The 18568-nt window shown below is 34.0% G+C and overlaps 3 protein-coding genes across 3 annotated transcripts; 2 read left to right on the top strand and 1 right to left on the bottom strand.

The window, feature by feature from the left end:
• Positions 1-460: 460 nt before the first annotated feature.
• On the top strand, positions 461-3685 carry TRIADDRAFT_27353 (uncharacterized protein; the record flags this gene model as incomplete). Its single annotated transcript, XM_002114202.1, has 13 exons — positions 461-589; positions 1075-1212; positions 1296-1400; positions 1554-1672; positions 1817-1909; positions 2029-2157; positions 2340-2455; positions 2551-2635; positions 2743-2839; positions 2934-3105; positions 3205-3282; positions 3354-3468; positions 3571-3685. 13 exons carry the CDS (start codon positions 461-463, stop codon positions 3683-3685), a joined length of 1491 nt encoding a protein of 496 aa, XP_002114238.1.
• A 655-nt stretch (positions 3686-4340) lies between these two features.
• TRIADDRAFT_57835 (uncharacterized protein) lies at positions 4341-8382 on the bottom strand (the record flags this gene model as incomplete). The annotated part of the gene is made up of 11 exons (XM_002113885.1): positions 4341-4436; positions 4525-4640; positions 4867-4933; positions 5017-5171; positions 5311-5421; positions 5533-5620; positions 5799-5882; positions 6391-6416; positions 6736-6843; positions 7003-7051; positions 8344-8382. The coding sequence occupies 11 exons, from the start codon at positions 8380-8382 to the stop codon at positions 4341-4343; spliced, it is 939 nt and encodes a 312-aa protein (XP_002113921.1).
• A 1208-nt stretch (positions 8383-9590) lies between these two features.
• TRIADDRAFT_50449 (uncharacterized protein) lies at positions 9591-17354 on the top strand (the record flags this gene model as incomplete). The annotated part of the gene is made up of 24 exons (XM_002114201.1): positions 9591-9689; positions 10833-10908; positions 11161-11417; positions 13350-13480; positions 13630-13705; positions 13856-13978; positions 14053-14171; positions 14277-14337; positions 14433-14622; positions 14724-14876; positions 14944-15017; positions 15082-15180; positions 15249-15301; positions 15393-15489; positions 15560-15634; positions 15715-15801; positions 15887-16150; positions 16241-16328; positions 16403-16501; positions 16598-16693; positions 16767-16842; positions 16926-17025; positions 17100-17174; positions 17247-17354. The coding sequence occupies 24 exons, from the start codon at positions 9591-9593 to the stop codon at positions 17352-17354; spliced, it is 2676 nt and encodes an 891-aa protein (XP_002114237.1).
• Between the last annotated feature and the right edge of the window lie 1214 nt (positions 17355-18568).

Raw genomic sequence — 18568 nt, 5'->3', positions numbered from 1 at the left:
AATTGGTACCAGTGATTTAGAAAACAGATACAGAAGATCCATACTGAGTAGCTATTTTTCGATATTTACGGCTTCATTGGGCAAGAAAAGTCCGTCTGTCCCTAACCATAATCCTGCGGGTGGCCGGATGATTAATTGGCCGAGTTACTATACTAAGCCATACATTTTTGAAGTCCTACATAGATACTATGTGCTATAGTGTACTGTATGAAGGAAAGGTATCCGAAGGGTGGCCGAATGATCAAGCGGCCGTAAAATCAACGGTGTAGTCGCTGTAGTGTATTGTAAGGTCTGGTCCATAGCAATGTACAGTTCAGTAAGTACTTTTACTTTACTGTCTGTACTGCACCGTACTCTGCCTCTGTCTTTTAAAGAGACCTGAAAGAACTTGTTCCTGATCTGAAATTAAAAAACAATTTCTCCATTATTAAATCAATCTACCTAATCTTTGCTCGGTAACATGGATAAGACTATTTTGGAAACGTTATCGAACAAAGGAGAATTAAATACTTATGATCTATCTCAGGAGTTATCGGCTGATCATCAAGCGATAGTTGGGGCAATGAAATCTGTACAATCTCTCGGAGAAGTATGATTTCTATAATACACGTACAGTATACGATTTCAAATCTTATTAATTATGAGTTTTGAATTGATATTGTGGTTTATTCGAGACATAGTAATGATATATTAATATTAAATACGGAAACTATACTTGGTTATGGCGATATTACTTACTATTAACAGTTAGCCATTTTTTATCATAATGTACATGCTTAGCGTGGGCATATACGAGTATATCTTGTTGGTATACTGTTTTCCAGTTTTGACTCTTAACTTTTTGAGTACAGTACTATATTCGATTATATAATTATACGCATAAATTTTTTCGAGTACGCAAAGAATTAGACTACTGTAGTTTTCTACCGCATGATATACTAATAATGAAATATACTCAAGTAAGAATCTAGATAAGAAGGGAGGACTGGCGTATTTTCTTAGCTTATATAATGCGGTATAGCGACGAAAGACTATAATTTTGATTGTACTGTTTTTTACTTGTCAACTTTTGAGGTCATTTGTGTTACTCAGAAGCAAATAAATTTATGGGTTTTGACTAAAGAAGCTGAAGAAATTTTATCCAATGGAAGTTACGAAGCTAGGATCTATGAAGTAATTAGCGATGATGGAAGCTCGCAGAAATCGTTAATGGTAAATTTTTACTTGTTTTAAGCTATTTATAGTAGGTTAATATTACGTTATGGCTAATCCCATCTGTTGTTATTGATCCCTAGAATCTCTTTCCTAATGCCCGTATCGGACTCAATAAAGCGATGTCATTAGGTTGGTTAAGAATAGAAAAGAATTCCACTGGTGGTGACCCAAAAGTGTTTAAGAAAGTAAGATTTTTAGTGCAAATTAACATACTTTTATTTTATACTGTATGTATTAAAACGACCAGTGCGAAGATATTTGTACCGTATGTATACAGTAATGAAGTAATAATTAATAGTAATAATATATCTGGAGTGATAAATTTATGGCCAAAATAGGTAGATGAGATAGAAGATCGAACGAAGTCGGTTGTGCAGAAAATAAAAGATGGCAAAGTAAAAGATATCCCAGATGCAACCTTAAAAGAATTGAAAAAGAGAAAATTAATAAATGCTGTGTAAGTGAATAGCTGATTAGATGGTTTGTGTACTATAAACAGTTTCAAAATATTCAGCTCTCAATTTCTAAATATCCTCAGAATTCTTTTTGTTATTACCGCAAGCGTCGCGATTTGATCAATATTTATAAATTTTAAATGTAGGATTATTAAAAGTTTCGATGTCACTAAAGGACCGCATTTTACAACTGAAGTTACTAAAATGGAAACTGAGTTATCTCCGGAAATGCTGGCAACGTAAACATATATAAATAGTTGTTATTTTGATGTTGTACAGTCGTCAAGTCATTTTCCTATTTATTTTCTGGAGTATATTGTTACATAATCGTCTTAGGCAGAGTCGATTTTCTTTGTAGGAATTCTTGGAAAGAGAAGAAGTTTAAGCCCTATAACTTTGATTCGCTTGGTATTATGCCAAGCAGCGGGCATTTACATCCATTAATGAAAGTTCGCGCTGAAGTTTGTCAAATATTTTTGGAAATGGGGTATATAACATTATACAGTTATTGCTATGATGATATTACTATTTAAAGTCAATGTGTTAATTTAGATGTGTGCAATAAGGTATAATATTTTCAGTAATTGTAGGTAGAACGAATATACATGTTTCGTAGCTTATGCTTTATGAGCACAATTAACTTAAGATGTGTTTTGCTAAAATTTATAGATTTACGGAGATGCCAACTAATAATTACGTCGAAAGCTCCTTTTGGAACTTTGATGCCCTATTTCAACCACAGCAACATCCTGCACGGGATGCACAAGATACGTTTTTTTTGAGCGGTAATTTATTTCGTACTTTGTCGGCTAGCCTGTAGATTAATAATAATATGATATGTAGGAATAAGGATAGTCGGCTATATGTTACAATACTTTAGATCCCGAAAATGCGCGTGAATTTCCCACAGATTATCTTGAGAAAGTACAGAAAGTGCACGAGTCTGGTGGCTATCGATCGATAGGGTATTTTTGTTAATCTGAAACGGTTTCATGTAGATTATTAGCATACACATCAGCAATTATGTTGTTACCTAGTTTAATTTAATCGCCAACATGCTATGTATTTTTAGGTATCGAAGTGAGTGGAAATTATCGGAAGCAAGAAAAAACGTTCTCCGCACCCACACTACCGGAGTTAGCGCTAGGATGTTGTATAAGTTAGGACAGGTGATACCTGTTTTCTTGATTTAAGGATCCGGTCTGTTGGTATGCATTATAAGCTTTGAAAATTGCTGAATTATGTTTATTATTAATTTCCTAGATGGAAAAATTTAAACCTGTGAAATATTTTTCCATTGACAAAGTCTTCCGTAATGAGAGTGTTGATGCAACTCACCTAGCTGAGTTTCATCAGGTAGAAGGAGTTGTTGCAGATTATGATGTTTCCCTAGCGAGTTTGATTTCTATTCTATATTCGTTCTTTTCCTATTTAGGTAAGTTTACTTGCTACTGTATAAGTAATTAACCTTCGGTAGATAACTCATATCTGTATGATGAATTACAATAATGATTCTTCTTTACTTTTTTGGAAGGAATCAAAAACTTACGCTTTAAGCCAGCGTACAATCCCTATACCGAACCTAGCATGGAGATATTTACTTTTCATGAAGGTAATCTGCGGTAATTATTGGGGATCTTAACTGTTGCAACCTAATTTAAATGACCTAATATATGTGTTCAGGGCTAAAAAAGTGGGTAGAGATTGGAAATTCTGGTGTTTTTCGCCCAGAAATGATTAAGCCTATGGGATTACCAGATAATGTCAATGTGTTAGGGTGGGGCCTATCTTTGGAACGGTAATTAATTCGTATTCATATAATAGCTGCTAAGTGAATGTGTCGGTGATGTTATACGCTCGTACTAATATCGGTACTTCTATTAACTTGAAATTCTCAAAGACCAACCATGGTTAGGTATGGAATTAACGACATTCGCGATCTAGTTGGTCACAAAGTTAATTTACAAATGGTTTACGACAGTCCAATTTGCAGACTTGATTCGAGATTATATTGAACAGATGCCTTTAAACCTAGCACCTAAATATTATGTTTAATTACAGTCACGAATAAGTAGTACTCAAAGGCGGTGTTACATTGTACTCGTATAATTGGAGATTCCATACAGTACACAGCCATTCAATCACGGTACCGATTCTTTGATGGCATTATTGGGCTAATGCCAATGTTGGGTAATTAATACAGAATGTGATATACATTTTAATACTTATTGCCGCATAATTTTATTACAATTCAGTCTCTTCCGACGTTAGGAACAGCGATCTTAGGATTAATCTTGTATTGGTACTTTAGTAATATGAGTAATGTGACACTGATTTTCGCGTATGTTTATATAGTTAGATTAATAAATTTGATGTGTCTGGTCAAAATAATATGCAATAAAGAATATGTAATTGGTTTATAAAGATTCGGCACTGTAGTTAAATTAAGTAAATGCGATATGTTAATACATTCTCTGCATAATCCACGCCCGGCAATAGTTATAGCCATACTGCGTTCCCTCATATGAGTATTATGCATACCTCGTATATATGCACATTACGCAGGTGTTGCGGGTACAGATTTCGTTGTAGACCGGTATGATTTAATTTTAGGAAAAGTAACAAATTATACGATCATAAATATAAATGTATTTTTGTATGCTTGTGATACTAAAGCGTCATAGGCGTCAGAGTAGTCCATGTAGAAGGACTTGCAATAGAAGTGCTATTTAAAACAGCTTTCCCGACGGAGCCAAAGAAATATACCTGAAAAGGGATTAACAGTAAATCTTAACTTCAACGGTCCATGCCCTTTCATATGGACGGTATTAAAATAATCATGTATACTTCAGACCTTGAAGCCGATAGCCAGTAAAGCGTGTAAAGCCAGGACGATTAGAGAAATTAGAGTAGCCATTTGGCGATTTTCGTGTTTCAAAAGAGGCCAAATCGTAAATACAAGCACTAGTCCTAGGAGAACGAAAACTATTAATATTTTGCCGAGTTAAACACGCGACATTGTAAGTCCTACAATGAAACGATTCGTATTGCAATCAGTGTAATTTAAATTTCTAAAGGACTCCGTTCACATTCCACCTGGAATCTCGATCTGACAATATGATGTATACTGTGTAGATGTTTTAACTTGTGCTGATGCTATAAGCGGTTTCGATTTCAGGTGTATAAAGATTTATACCTGATGAGACAGCTGCTAGAATAACTAATATCCATCTTAACCATTCGAACGGAATAGCCCATAAAATCTTTGAATCAATATATAAACAATTCAATACAATATTATTTTCCATATTTTCACTTCATTACAAAGATTAATGAACTCAATTACCGACACCGGCACGTAAATGGACAATGAATAGCCATAAATACAAACAACTTCTGTTATATTCGCTCCAACAGTGTCGTGCCTCCACCAGAGTAAACCCCACAACAAAACTGGTAAAAGCCAAGCGTAGACATAAATTGCGCCAGCAGCTGCAGTAACTAAAAGTAATTTGCTTTATGAATACCAAATAAGATAACAAACAACGACATATAATACTTAAAATTTCAATATTTATTTAACTTAAAGAACAATTGGAACTCAGTAAATTATCATTATTGATTGATATAAATATTTAACCTTTATGAAAGTCATATGTCCATTGATGATCTCCAGCATGGGTGATGTAATCAGCTAGATTGCCACTGATAGCAGTAGTGAATACTAGTGTTGCACATATCCAAAAAGGACCTTTAAGAACGAAATGCAGTTGATGATCATTACATTACGGTACACTATTTAAAGAAGCTAAAAAGCAATTGTGTCATATTGATTCAAAGTTTATGATCTCTGCAAACGGACCATAAAAATCAGGGTTACTTCGTATATATTTTCTTAAATAATTTCCTTGAAACGATGGAATAACAGATCCGGTAATTCTCTGTAAAACCTGAAATACAGGCGTTACTTATTTATGTTCTATACCTTACGTTAAATAGCTTGCAGTGTCAGTAGCGAATTTTACCGAACTTTTAACAACATGCTCACAGAAACTTTCGAGATTTTGAACAAAGAGAAAAATTAAATGAAAACATTAAAAAACCCTTATTTTATCTAAGAAACGAAACCTGAGTTGTGGTTATGTCGAAGAATTGCATATAGTAATCGAAGGTCCACATGGGCATATTTTTCTTTCGTTTATTAGTCAATAACTAGAAGAAGAAATCAATTACGAGAATAAAACGCGTATTACTAGACATACATTACACACGCGACATACGCATTATGTTCGCAATTGTTGTAAATGACTCCCAACTTTCGAAAGCTCTTAGGTTGGCAGATACTCAGTAGAAGAATGGATCTATCATTGTTTATCTTTACAGAATTGTATAGTACTATCGTATTCATCGATTTCTGTAATAACCACTTTTGATTACTAGCGATATGTGTACAATATAGGGAATAGAATTTCAACTGTTCATCAAGTTATTCGTTTTATCATATTATCGTTCCAAGTTTTATCAGCTCATTTCGTTCGCATAGTATCATAGTCAGATACATATTTATCATACAATATGCACCGTAGGCGCTATTTCGTATGCAACATTTGTCACTACGATCTATGGGATAAAATGCAATTCTCTCAGTACTGCGTTTGCCCTTTGCTACAAACTGAACGAGTTGCATAACGTATAGTAAAGTGTCTATGGGATAACTTACATTTGAGGCTGTATCCTCTTGTTCATCTATAGTGGGGGATATAATGAACATCATATATATTTAGAATACACATACATTACCCTTAATAATTAATTAATGTGTAATATTATTTAAAGGCCATACAAATACTAGACATATACGTATTGGCGATTGCTTTGCCGTAGTGACTGAGTGGTATATACTATACGATTAACATTGGATTAATTTATACTGAAGTTGACGTTAGTAAATTTTCTGATTTGCAATATCAATCTACTATACATTTACCAGAATATGCAGTACTATAGTATACTATACAGTACACCTCACACTGTACGTACTATATTTTAAAAACTTTAGACTTACCAGCGCTATCAAATGAAATGGGCACCCCACGATTTGTTTGGAGACCTGCATCTCCAATTTCTCCAGCATCTAATGGTATAGTTGTCGCCGGATTTCCATTTCCAAACTCTATATAAAGTTATTAGCAAATCACATACCGTATTTTTTAAACGATTGCATTCAAATTACTATTTTTTCTCAAAAGTCGTTATTGCCAAATTTTTAGAGTTAGCTCCTTCAATTTTACCAACATTGTGAATGTTCAATTATAAAAGTAGCATAAAATACCTTGAAATTGCAAGCTACCAACGGAAACGTCGTCTTGGTCTTTCTGGGTCTAGATACATATTTAAAAATTTGTTTCCGGGCATTACATTAAAAGAATATTCAGTTACTACATTCTACTACAGTACACATACGTTATCAGGTCCGTCTGAATAGTATTACTGGATTACAACATCACTGGGTAGTAGGATTATACTTATTTATTTATTTGTTTCTTCGTTACGAACTTCAAGAGCTGTTGGTGAAATACTGACGTATACGTTTACATTAACATACTGTATGACTACTCTACAATATCTTGAACCTATAGTTCCATAGCCAGTGTTAATGTCGTGATATGCAGTAGAGTAGAGTTTTCAGCCTGCTTTCAAGTTCTACAGTTATCAGTGCTATGTACTGTATTCAGATTCAGATTTAGTTGGTGCAAGACAGCTTGTTCCTTCAAGCATTTTTGTAATTCTTTATAGTTAATTAACGGCATACAGTATATGCAATATGATTCTATAGTGTACGAATGTTTGTAATCGTAAATGGGAAGATGTGTATTCAGAGAAATTGGTATTTAAAATGTGCTTGAATCTACTATCCATAAAGTGAGTGAGCATCTGATGAACGTATTGCACGTACTGTATGCAGTGGATAAAGCGTCAAGTTTCAGGCTTCATCAAGCATCGAAAAGTGGAAGCTGTTAGCCATTGACTATAGTGGCTTTATTTGTGTATATTGTATTTGACGAGCAGTAAATTACGTAGTCAAATTGCGCAGCATTTCTATTACAAGCAATCGACACGTTGGCAGTTTCACTTGCAAATGCTAGTACCTAATATTACCGAATACAAATACTCAATACTTGTTGCTAATATCGGGTCTGCAGATTCTGCAGGTATACTGTTCACTGTTCAGTAATACGGTACTGCATAGCTGCTTCAAAAGACTTTAATGCGTTCTCCATGAATAACTACGACTGAGAAGTGGATGATTTGATGTAGTTACTGTATTTTAGCAGCATTCGTGTACGAGTAATCTCGTAAGTACAGTACAGATAAGTAATAAACAAATACCCATACAGTCCAGTATACGGTAGTACAGCACAGTAATAGAAATGGAAACGTACGCGGGCTTGCAATACTGTAACTGTATTACTACTGCAGTGTACAATTGTGCGAAAGACCGTACTGTACTGTAGATAGTATTCGTAGCAGAGACAAACATAAACTAGCTGAAGTTTATAATAAAGACAAAATTGTGTAGTAGAGAAACAGTACTGCCAATCATTTAGGCATTATTATGAATACTGAAATACAAGATACGGATCAACAGTAATATAGGATACAAATAGTAAACCTTCAATTCGGCATTAGCTTCTTCATTTTCATCGTTCATTTTGAAATGTAATAGCCGATCGCCTTACACAGTAACACGTAACACGTTTACTGTTTACGGGTCTGGTCTGTCAAGCTTACAGTACTGTACAGTACAGTACAGTACTTCTTATGGTAGCTCTAGGCTACAGTACATACTGTACAGTAAAAATCAATATTGTACTGTAGAGTACTGTGACAGTGAATGAAAATGAAAAATCTGTCAACGTTATTACAGTACTGTACAGTGTACAGTACAGTACAGTACAGTATAGTACCGTACTGTACACTGAATGTACTGTAGTACTGTAGTTTGATAAAAAGTCTTTACAATTAACACTACAGTACTGTACTGTCGTCGGAACTAGTTGGAACCACGAAACCAACAGTACGGTACTGTATTGTACAGTACTGTACTGTAGCATTTTTTCTTCTATTTTTGACCTCTATGGCTGAAACTATCCTCTTACTATTTATAGAGTGGCGGCAGGGACTGCTAAAAGAAAGAGACGAGACAAGGAACGATTGTATCCTCATGATGTGGAGGCTGATTATTTTTACTGGTCATTTCAAGTGTATCGCATGTCTGCAACGGTCCATTATACTGTCTATCATTGACGTCCAAATTAGCTACTATTAGCCTGTTAAGTTTGGACTGGATTGTATACGGTTTCATCGGTAGCATATACTGTACGTGTAGTAGAATGACCCCAAGAATGAATAAAAAGCCTCCACATTACTGTGTTTTGCACTGGTCGTTTCTTTCTTTTTAGCTAGCTCCCATGGTGGCGGGGATCTACAGTACTGTACAGTAACGTACAGTACAATTTACTGTCCAGTATCAGCTTCTAGCAGCCGGAGCTACAGTACTTACAGTACTGTACTGTACAGTACAGTATCAACTCATACAGTACTGTACAGTCATGGACTACTGGATGCACCGCACCGTACAATGTACAGTACTGTATATCTACTGTAGTGCTGTACTGTGTACTGTGAACTGCTGAATCATGGAGTACTGTACTGTACAGTACATGGTACAGTACCGTACTAGACAGTAAAAAAATAAAAACTTCGCTAGCCGCTCCAATTCATGCGTTCCGCTATCGTGTCACATTTTTTGTCCTCAATAATTATATTATTTGAACCTGTGTTGGCTGTCAGGTAGTCGGAATCGACTTGATATTTTTCTAATAGTTAGGGTATACTAATACACTTTACTCAGACAGTATGGCGTGGCAGCCGAATGAAGTTGATTTAAGGCAAATTTTGCAACTTCTTAAGGAATGTCAAAGCCCTAATACGGGAATTCAAACTCTTGTACAGAACGTATCCTTGATGCAATCTGCGATGGCATTTCTAGATTCCAATGATCGAAATTCAAATTTATATTGTCTGTATTTATATTGGTATAATATTAACCCGTTATTCTTGATACATAATGATAAAAAGTGGATAGTTCGTGCAATTTTACTTGTTGATTCTAGTATTTATAATCAATGTTGAACAACCTGATTGCTATTGATCGTTGTGCTTGGATGTACAGTACTGTAGTCTTTAGAATTTGATACCTTTTAACTGCATCATTGCGTTCTAAGTTTTAATGATCCGTAAAAGATACCACACATATTTCTGTAATCTAGCAATTGAAAGTTTTAAACTGTAGGTACGACAGTTTAAATCTTTCTATGGAATATTGAGATGTAACGTTTGCTTGTTGAGTAGACTGTAGTCATGAATTATGGCACCAAATCTTAGTTTGATTCAATCATAAAAGTTATTATAGTTTTGCTCCTTCCTGTACTGTATAAAGGCGACAATGCATGTTTAAACCGCACGTGTGCATTTTACTGTAGTATTGAGTTGGATTAAAAGTACGAACTGTATCTTATAATTTATCGCTAACAAGACTAAAAGGATCAGTACAGTATATTTGTATGTATGTATGTATGTATGTATATATACTGTATACTAATTGGACGATTGCCATGTGCAAGGTAGTACTGTTGCGTAAAATCTCAAAGAGTTGTGTACAGTAATCTCATAAACTAGTATAATCAAATCTTTTTGATGCCAGTTTACCACTCGTTATCACGTCACTAGTTGATTAGTAGAAGGTTCACTATTCATACCCGCATCAAATTTGTTTATACTGTGCTAAATGTGAGTTCTTATGTGATGATCTTGCCCTGTACAAGGTACTGTAGCAATTCTACTTATTTCGCAGTATCTAACGTATCAAGATTATGTTACCTTACGTAATCGTAAAGGCGTATTTTTAAGATAGGATCATTCTCTCTTGACAGCATCGCCCTGACTGCCTGATTTACTAGCTAGTTGGGTTAAATTTATGATATGACGCTTTTTTGCTAATTATTGTTTACGTTTCGCATCAGAATTGAGAGTGTAACGGAGGCTTTGATGTAAATTTCTTAACTAAGTATGCAAATTGCAATTATTCGGCAATATTAGAAATTAGAAAGTTTAAGTTGTTATCCGGATTTCAACAATTATTTGGTATTTGTACTAACTAAGATGACAACAGAAGGTTAGTTATATGATTTATGGTATTGTTATTCGTAAAATTGCTCATTTCACTGCATCTGATATAGCTTAGCTTGAAGAGGTTAGCTTCAGTAGCAGTGTCGACGTTGATTAATTACTCTTAGCACTCGATATAGTAAATATATACGTAGATGGAAACTGTAATGTTTGTATCAACAATCTAATATTGCAGTATAACGACAAGCATAAATAGAATAAAACTAATAAAAATCTTTTATACGTTCTACTGTTATAGATGATCATACTCGTTCATTAGCTGGATTAATTCTTAAAAACAACGTTAAATCACATTATGAAAAATTTCCAGAGAACGTAAGGCAACTGATAAAGTATGAGTGCCTGCATACGATTGGTGACCCTTCGCCTTTGATTAGGGCAATAGTTGCTATTTTGATAACTGCAGTTGCTCGAAACGATGGGTTTGCTGAGTGGCAAGATCTAATACCGGCACTTTTTCAGTTGGTTGACAGCGGAAACTATGAGGCTTGTGAGGTGAGATATACGTTGTTGGCAATGTATTATCGTGGTGTTAGTACAGTATTTCATGGTGCACTGCGGTAGTAATGAAGTTTCAATCGTAGAAGTAGAAAGGTGTGCGAATTGGATGTGAGGGTTTGATACAAATTTCAGTTTAGCTGTTATGGTAATAGCTAATTAGATTGAACCTACTTTTCGAATAACGCTTTATCGGGAGTTTATTCTTGGATGTTAACAATTCAATAGAAGAGTTCGATTCAGCGAACTGTCTTTTATTGCCTAGTTGCATGATTTATTTAGTGTTACTTAGATGTATTATATTGTATACTTCATTTTACTTGTTGTGTCATTCAGTCATCATAGTAATAATAATGAGAGAAAGCGTTGTTGGTTTATGATGTTAATCAAACCCTTTAATTAAGTAACCAAAATAGCTACTTAAGTTTCATTTTAGCACTATACTCGTAGTAGTATAATTTGAAAGATTTTTGGTGTTATCAATCGAAATTCGACTCTATAGCAGTTACGCTTGTTAGCTGGATGTTAGCATAGAATTGTCTAATATTGATGCAGTAAGTTTAGTATCGTACAATCCCATGCGGCGTTATACAAATTATTCTTGAATTTACTGTACTACATTGAGGTGTCACTGCATGCATCGTGAACTGCTTAAGGGTTTATAAAGCTGCCTCAACTCTACCAGTTGATTGCCTTCTTAATTGCACTACTGTACTACGTGGTAGAGTGCTATATACGCGTATTCATAGATGCAAATGTAAAAATCCCGCTTTTTATGGCACGGATCGACCTATACCACTGGTATGGACTATTAACAGCTTATAGTTATAGTCATTAATCACCTGTGCACATTTGGTGGACTGGCTGACGTTCTGGCTAATATAGTTTACAACTGCAACTGTTATTTCATACACAGTCTTTTAATTACATTCAGTTAATCTCTATCTTTGTCGGTTTACTGATCTTCAAATACTATTTAGTTTGCGCGTGAAGAATTTTTAGCGACAGTGGTTGACTGGTTCCTCAAACAGGCATTGTAATCTTTAGTTTATAATGTAATTCAGTTACCGTTTGGGAGATACGTGTACTCAAGATGAGAATTCATTTTTATTCCTTGATAAAATTTACGGTGCGAGCATATGCAATGGTAGATTCGAAAAGATCTTGGGTTATACTTATATTGTTTTAGATTGTTGTAACTTGTATGGATGTTCTACATGCACATAGTCATCTGAAAAATTTGATTTTTGACATTTAATATTACGGTCGTTTCACGGTTTTAGTAGATTGTAATTATATATATATATATATATATATATATATTGTTTGACGGTATACATTATAGTGCAGTATAACATCACAAGTACTCGCAAAGTCCTCATACTCAGTTAATTTCATGTTATTGAATATGCCTGTATCAAAAGGGCCATTATCACTCGATTGACCGACTTGGATTACGATGTACGCATATGCTCGTAAAGCATTTCAGTTACTCTTTAAAGATGAGTGCAATGTTATCACGTTTGTGCGATTTCGAATATAGATCTTGTTATTTGTATATAAATGTTCACAATCATTATTTTCAATTTTATGGACTGAATACTATACTCGAATACTCGTATGTACTGTACTATTAGTACACTTTATCGAATCGAAAGTGTAGGGCCTGCCATAGAATTTTTTTATAATGCATTGCATAATAAGGAACGATAGGTCGGATACGTACTGTAGCATTTCGTGTTTCACTGTATCGGAGCTATTGCAAAATAGCAATAAGCTGTAATGATAGCAGATTGATTTTGCTTGGATCAGGTATCGAAGAATTTACTCCTGCTTTCAGTAATGTAATTTAGTAATTACAAAAAGAAATTTCGCTTGTCGATGTGACTGCTATGCTTATTGTTCGGCCTGTATTTTCTGTACGAGCAGGGTGCCTTTCTTGCATTACATAACATTTGCGAAGATGTTGCTGATGTTGCCGATGTTGTATCTGGATTGCCAGTGGATTTCATGATTCCAAAGTTTATTCAATATATCAAACACTACAGTCCTAAAATTAGGTATCCAATTACAGTACTTGTATTAAGTTTCGTGGATTTTCTACTATACCGCTTAAGGATCGCATTTACCAGAGTTACGACCTGTAGCAAACATATAACTTGATATTTAGTATTACTAGCATTAATGAAACACATTCTGTATTTTATAGATCATTAGCAGTCGCATGTATATGCCACTTTATGCAAGCGTCAACGATTTTGCCGCATATTCAAGATTTAATTCAGGTATGTTCTCCGATGTACTCTTTCGAGTATTTTCGTTAGATATAGTTGATTTAGAGTGTAATAATTGGCTTGAAAACATTTAGTTCTTTACGGTATTCAAGAACCTTTACTCAATAAAAGTTCATCCTGATTGTACGTATGTCATTTCAGAATTTGTTCTCTGTTGCTAACGATGAATCGGGTGAAGTTCGGAAAAATGTTTGTCATGCTTTGGTGACTTTATTAGGGATTCGAATAAGCCAATTGGTGCCGTTTCTTAATGGCATCATTGAGGTAAGTTAAAATGTAAATATTTTTTAGTAGTTTTATTGTACCTAACCTTACAATGTATTTCGAAATTGCGCTAGTATATGCTGGTTCGCACACAAGATGAAGATGGAAATGTTGCACTGGAAGCTTGTGAATTTTGGTTAATAATAGCTGAGCAGTCTATTTGTAAGGAAGCATTACGCCCTTATTTGCCAAGGTTAGGCGTATACCCTATTAGTTTTTGAAGACTAAGTTTTAGGTGTGCAATAACAAACAAGCATAACTGTAATATCTGAAATTTGGAAATTATGTTAATGAATAGTTTAGTTCCTGTGCTTGTAAGTGGGATGAAGTATTCAGAAATCGATGTAATGCTACTAAAGGTACGGTTGTAAAATTACGTATTGATAACATGTTATTTGATATTTTTTAGCATATTGTACAATATAGCATTAGATTAATAAAGATTTGATTGCAGGATGATGAACATGATGAAGGAATTCCTGATAAGGAAGAAGATATTAAGCCACGGTTTCATAAACCGAAGCTGCAGAGTCATCAGCACGTAAATGGGATAGATGATAACCAAGGTTATGGTGACGTCACAACAGATAATAATTATGATGACGACTCAGATGATGACGAAATGTTATCTGAATGGAACCTAAGTAATTGCTTTATTAGATTTCGTCTATATATATATATATATATATTCATGTAATATAATTTCTCGGAGAAAATGGTTTATTTCTTCTAACTTGCTATATAGGGAAGTGCTCAGCTGCGGCTTTAGATATTTTAGCGAGTGTTTTTGGGAATGATCTTCTGCCAGTGCTACTACCCATCCTGAAAGAAGTATTGTTCAATAGTGATTGGGTAGTTAAAGAATCAGGCATTCTTGTTCTTGGGGCTGTTGCAGAAGGTTACAACTGCACATTTGCTATTTTTAAGTGACGCAATTCAAGAACTTGTTTCTGTTACTTCTGCAGGGTGTTTAAGAGGGCTGAATCAACATTTGCCTACCTTGATTCCTTTTCTAATAAAATCATTATCCGATGATAAGGTTGGTTTTATTATTTGTTACTAGACGGCGCTGAAACTGAAAGATTTTATGATATCCTTGATAGGCTCCTGTTCGTTCAATTGCATGTTGGACACTTAGTCGTTACGCACATTGGGTTGTAAATCAGTCTGAGAAAAGCTTTTTTCAAGATCTGATAAGAGAGGTTTGATTTTAATTTTGTCTTTGCTTGTAGTACGGTGGATTATCTTTCACGGATTTTATTATTTTTAGTTACTAAAGAGTCTGTTAGATAGTAATAAGCGGGTTCAAGAAGCTGCTTGCAGGTAAACTGCAGATATCTTTGAGACAATCTTTCACGTTTAGTATAACCACTTATGAGTTATCGTTCATCGTATACATTTTACGTAAATGTAGTGCATTTGCTACCCTTGAAGAAGAAGCCTGCTCTGCTCTTGTTCCTTATCTGGAGCATATTATTCAAACGCTTGTCTTTGCGTTTAGCAAATATCAGGTTAGATAAGACTTTGTTCAAGAATAGTTCCATTGCTATTGACTACTAATGTGAATATACGTTTGTTTAGCGCAAAAACCTTCTGATATTGTATGATGCCTTTGGTACGCTTGCAGACTCTGTTGGACATCATCTTAATAAACCGGTACGTAGTTGATGTAGTAATGAAGAATTTCGTAGTATACATGTATTCATGTTGAAATCTATTAATGTTATTATGACTAGGAATTAATTATTATGTTGATGCCACCGTTAATACAAAAGTGGAATGCTTTACAGGATCAAGATAGAGATTTATTCCCATTGCTTGAAGTAGGATTCAATTAACATTTTTATGAAAATTATATTAATCGAAGATGCATTAATTTGGCAATTTAATAATTTGCATTGGCTTTAGTGTTTGTCATCAATTGCTATAGCTCTTCAATCCGGGTTCTTACCGTATGCGGAGCCAGTATTTCAACGATGTGTGTCTCTGGTGGAACAGACCTTAAGTCAGAGTACAGTTCAGATACCTATAGATCAGTATGATCAACCGGACAAAGATTTCATGATAGTTGCTTTAGATTTACTGAGTGGATTAACGGAAGGAATTGATAAGAATATTGATTCACTGATTGGAAAGAGTAATTTGCTGGCACTTCTATATCAGTGCATGCAGGTTGGTTCTTTAGACTAATGAGTTTAATACTGTAGCTAATAGATACAAATGTTTCTTAATTGGTTTATTAATTTTATGTTATGTATATAGGATCAAACGGATGAAGTACGACAGAGCTCATTTGCATTGCTTGGTGATCTTACGAAGGCATGCTTCGGACATGTACAACAATATGTTGGTATGTTTCAGATTTCTTGGCAATTTTACTGAAACACCATTTAAAAAAATTCGTATCGTATTTTTTAATTTTAGGAGATATGATGCCTTTACTTGGAAAAAATTTAAATCCGGATTTAGTGTCTGTTTGCAATAATTCGGCATGGGCAATCGGTGAGATGGCAATGCAAATGGGTATGTACTACTTTTCTGAAAAGAAAAATCTATAAACCATTAGGGTACAAAAAATATGATTACAGCAGTATTTAATTGTTCGCATTTTTTATTTAGGTCCAGATGTGCAACCCTATTTGCCTTTAGTGTTAGATAAACTGATTGAAATCCTTAATAGAGATGACATACCCAAAACTTTACTAGAAAATACGGGTTCGTTTTATATTTTTATGTTGTATATGATTGATATTATTCTAAAAAGTTATCCTTCAATGTTGGACATTAGCAATTACGGTTGGACGATTAGGATATGTTTGTCCACATGAAGTTGCTCCTAAATTGCCAAACTTCATTCAAAAATGGTAGTGTATCTTTATTAATCAATTAACTTAGTAAAATTTAATGTTAGAGACTTACTATACTTTGATCCTGCCATATTTTGAAGGTGTAAAGCACTAAGATGCATTAGAGATAATGAAGAAAAAGATTCTGCATTTCGTGGTATTTGTAGGATGATTAGTGTTAACCCTGGCGGTGTCGTTCAGGTAAATTCTCTGTAAGCTGTTATGAGCTACCATGTTAAACTACGTTGTTCATAATGACGATTATGGTGCATTAGGATTTTATGTATTTTTGCGATGCGGTTGCATCCTGGCATAGTCCGAAGGAAGATTTGAAGGAAACATTTCATAAGGTAGATTGTACTCTGATTATACACGGTCGTTCTTGTGATTGTATCCTGAAAGAGATTACGCTTTTGCTTTAGATTTTGCATGGCTTTAAGATGCAAGTTGGTGAAGAAAATTGGAGAAATTTTTCTAATCAGTTTCCTCAACCTTTAAAAGAAAGGCTTGCAAATTCTTATGGAGTGTAATCTCTGTAATTTATGATCTTCAAATAAAAGGTACTTGGATAATAATAGTGTATTATATCACATTTATTATAATATATTTTTTTATGGTGATGGTATTTTTAAACTTAGCCTTGTTATTATAGTATAAGTACAGTTAGGTGGTTTGTTTGTTGTTTTACAGGAAAGAATCCATCGTTAGATTTAACTCGTTAAACATTGGCTCGTATTTTTTGTGAAATGCAAGAATCCACAGGCCTTAAATCAGTTAATTTTTATGTTTTCTCCGACATTGCCTGAAATTTTTTGCGGACGATTTTTTGTAATGAATTACTAATTCTTAATATATAATATACAGATTTAGTTGCTTTCGATGATAGCTATCGTAAGAATTATAATTATTTGTAAGCCTTGTTCTAAAGATTCCAAAGGAATTTCTTGTAGTAATATTATAGTGGAGCAATAGCCACACATTTTTACTCCTGATTTATTCACAATCAGTTATATTCAATATTGTACAGCATAACCTCGAATTCACATTTTGATTTGACAGTTATTACATTAACACATATAAAAGCGCATGAATAAATAATAGGTATTTCAAATTAATATACATGTAAGCAGTAGTTACTGCAACAGCGTATAAATCGCTAAGGTATTACTATAAGAACGTGTCATTAATGTTTAATAATAATCCAGGACGTGAAATTAAAAATTATATGCTAAGCAGAATACAACTTAATACTTGAAATATTATGAGACTGTGCTACATTTGCGCATTATATATATATACATGTTATGCAATATCAACAAATAATTGCAATTTATGTCATGATAGGTTGATGATCTGGGTTTTTATTTATTGTTTAGCAATGTCGAGAGATTTTTTGAATTTTTTTTCGGTTGGTAAAACAACATTTTCGGTAGTTATGCGTTATAGTTATAGTTATACTTAGAAAAATAATTGTAATTATTGTGTATCTACTATTTATGACAGTAGTCTCTATCACTGATCTTAAATACTGTACACTAAGATAAGTAATCACTTGTACAGTTGAATTTGTTATCACTGCTTTCCGTATTTTTGTATTCTCAACATATTCTGTATAAGTTTTACTCATAATTTCTGTTTAGTAATCTGTTAATAATTTTACAATCGTTAAATAGAACTTATTAAATTTGTCAAATTTGTTGGTATTTGTAACATAGTTTATTAAGCAGACTTAATACGTCTTATC

The sequence above is a fragment of the Trichoplax adhaerens genome, genomic scaffold (assembly GCF_000150275.1).
Source record: "Trichoplax adhaerens TRIADscaffold_7 genomic scaffold, whole genome shotgun sequence".
NCBI classification, from domain to species: Eukaryota; Metazoa; Placozoa; class Uniplacotomia; order Trichoplacea; family Trichoplacidae; genus Trichoplax; species Trichoplax adhaerens.
The sequence above is the reverse complement of the archived record's forward strand: the minus strand, read 5'-3'. Positions and strand labels throughout refer to the sequence as shown.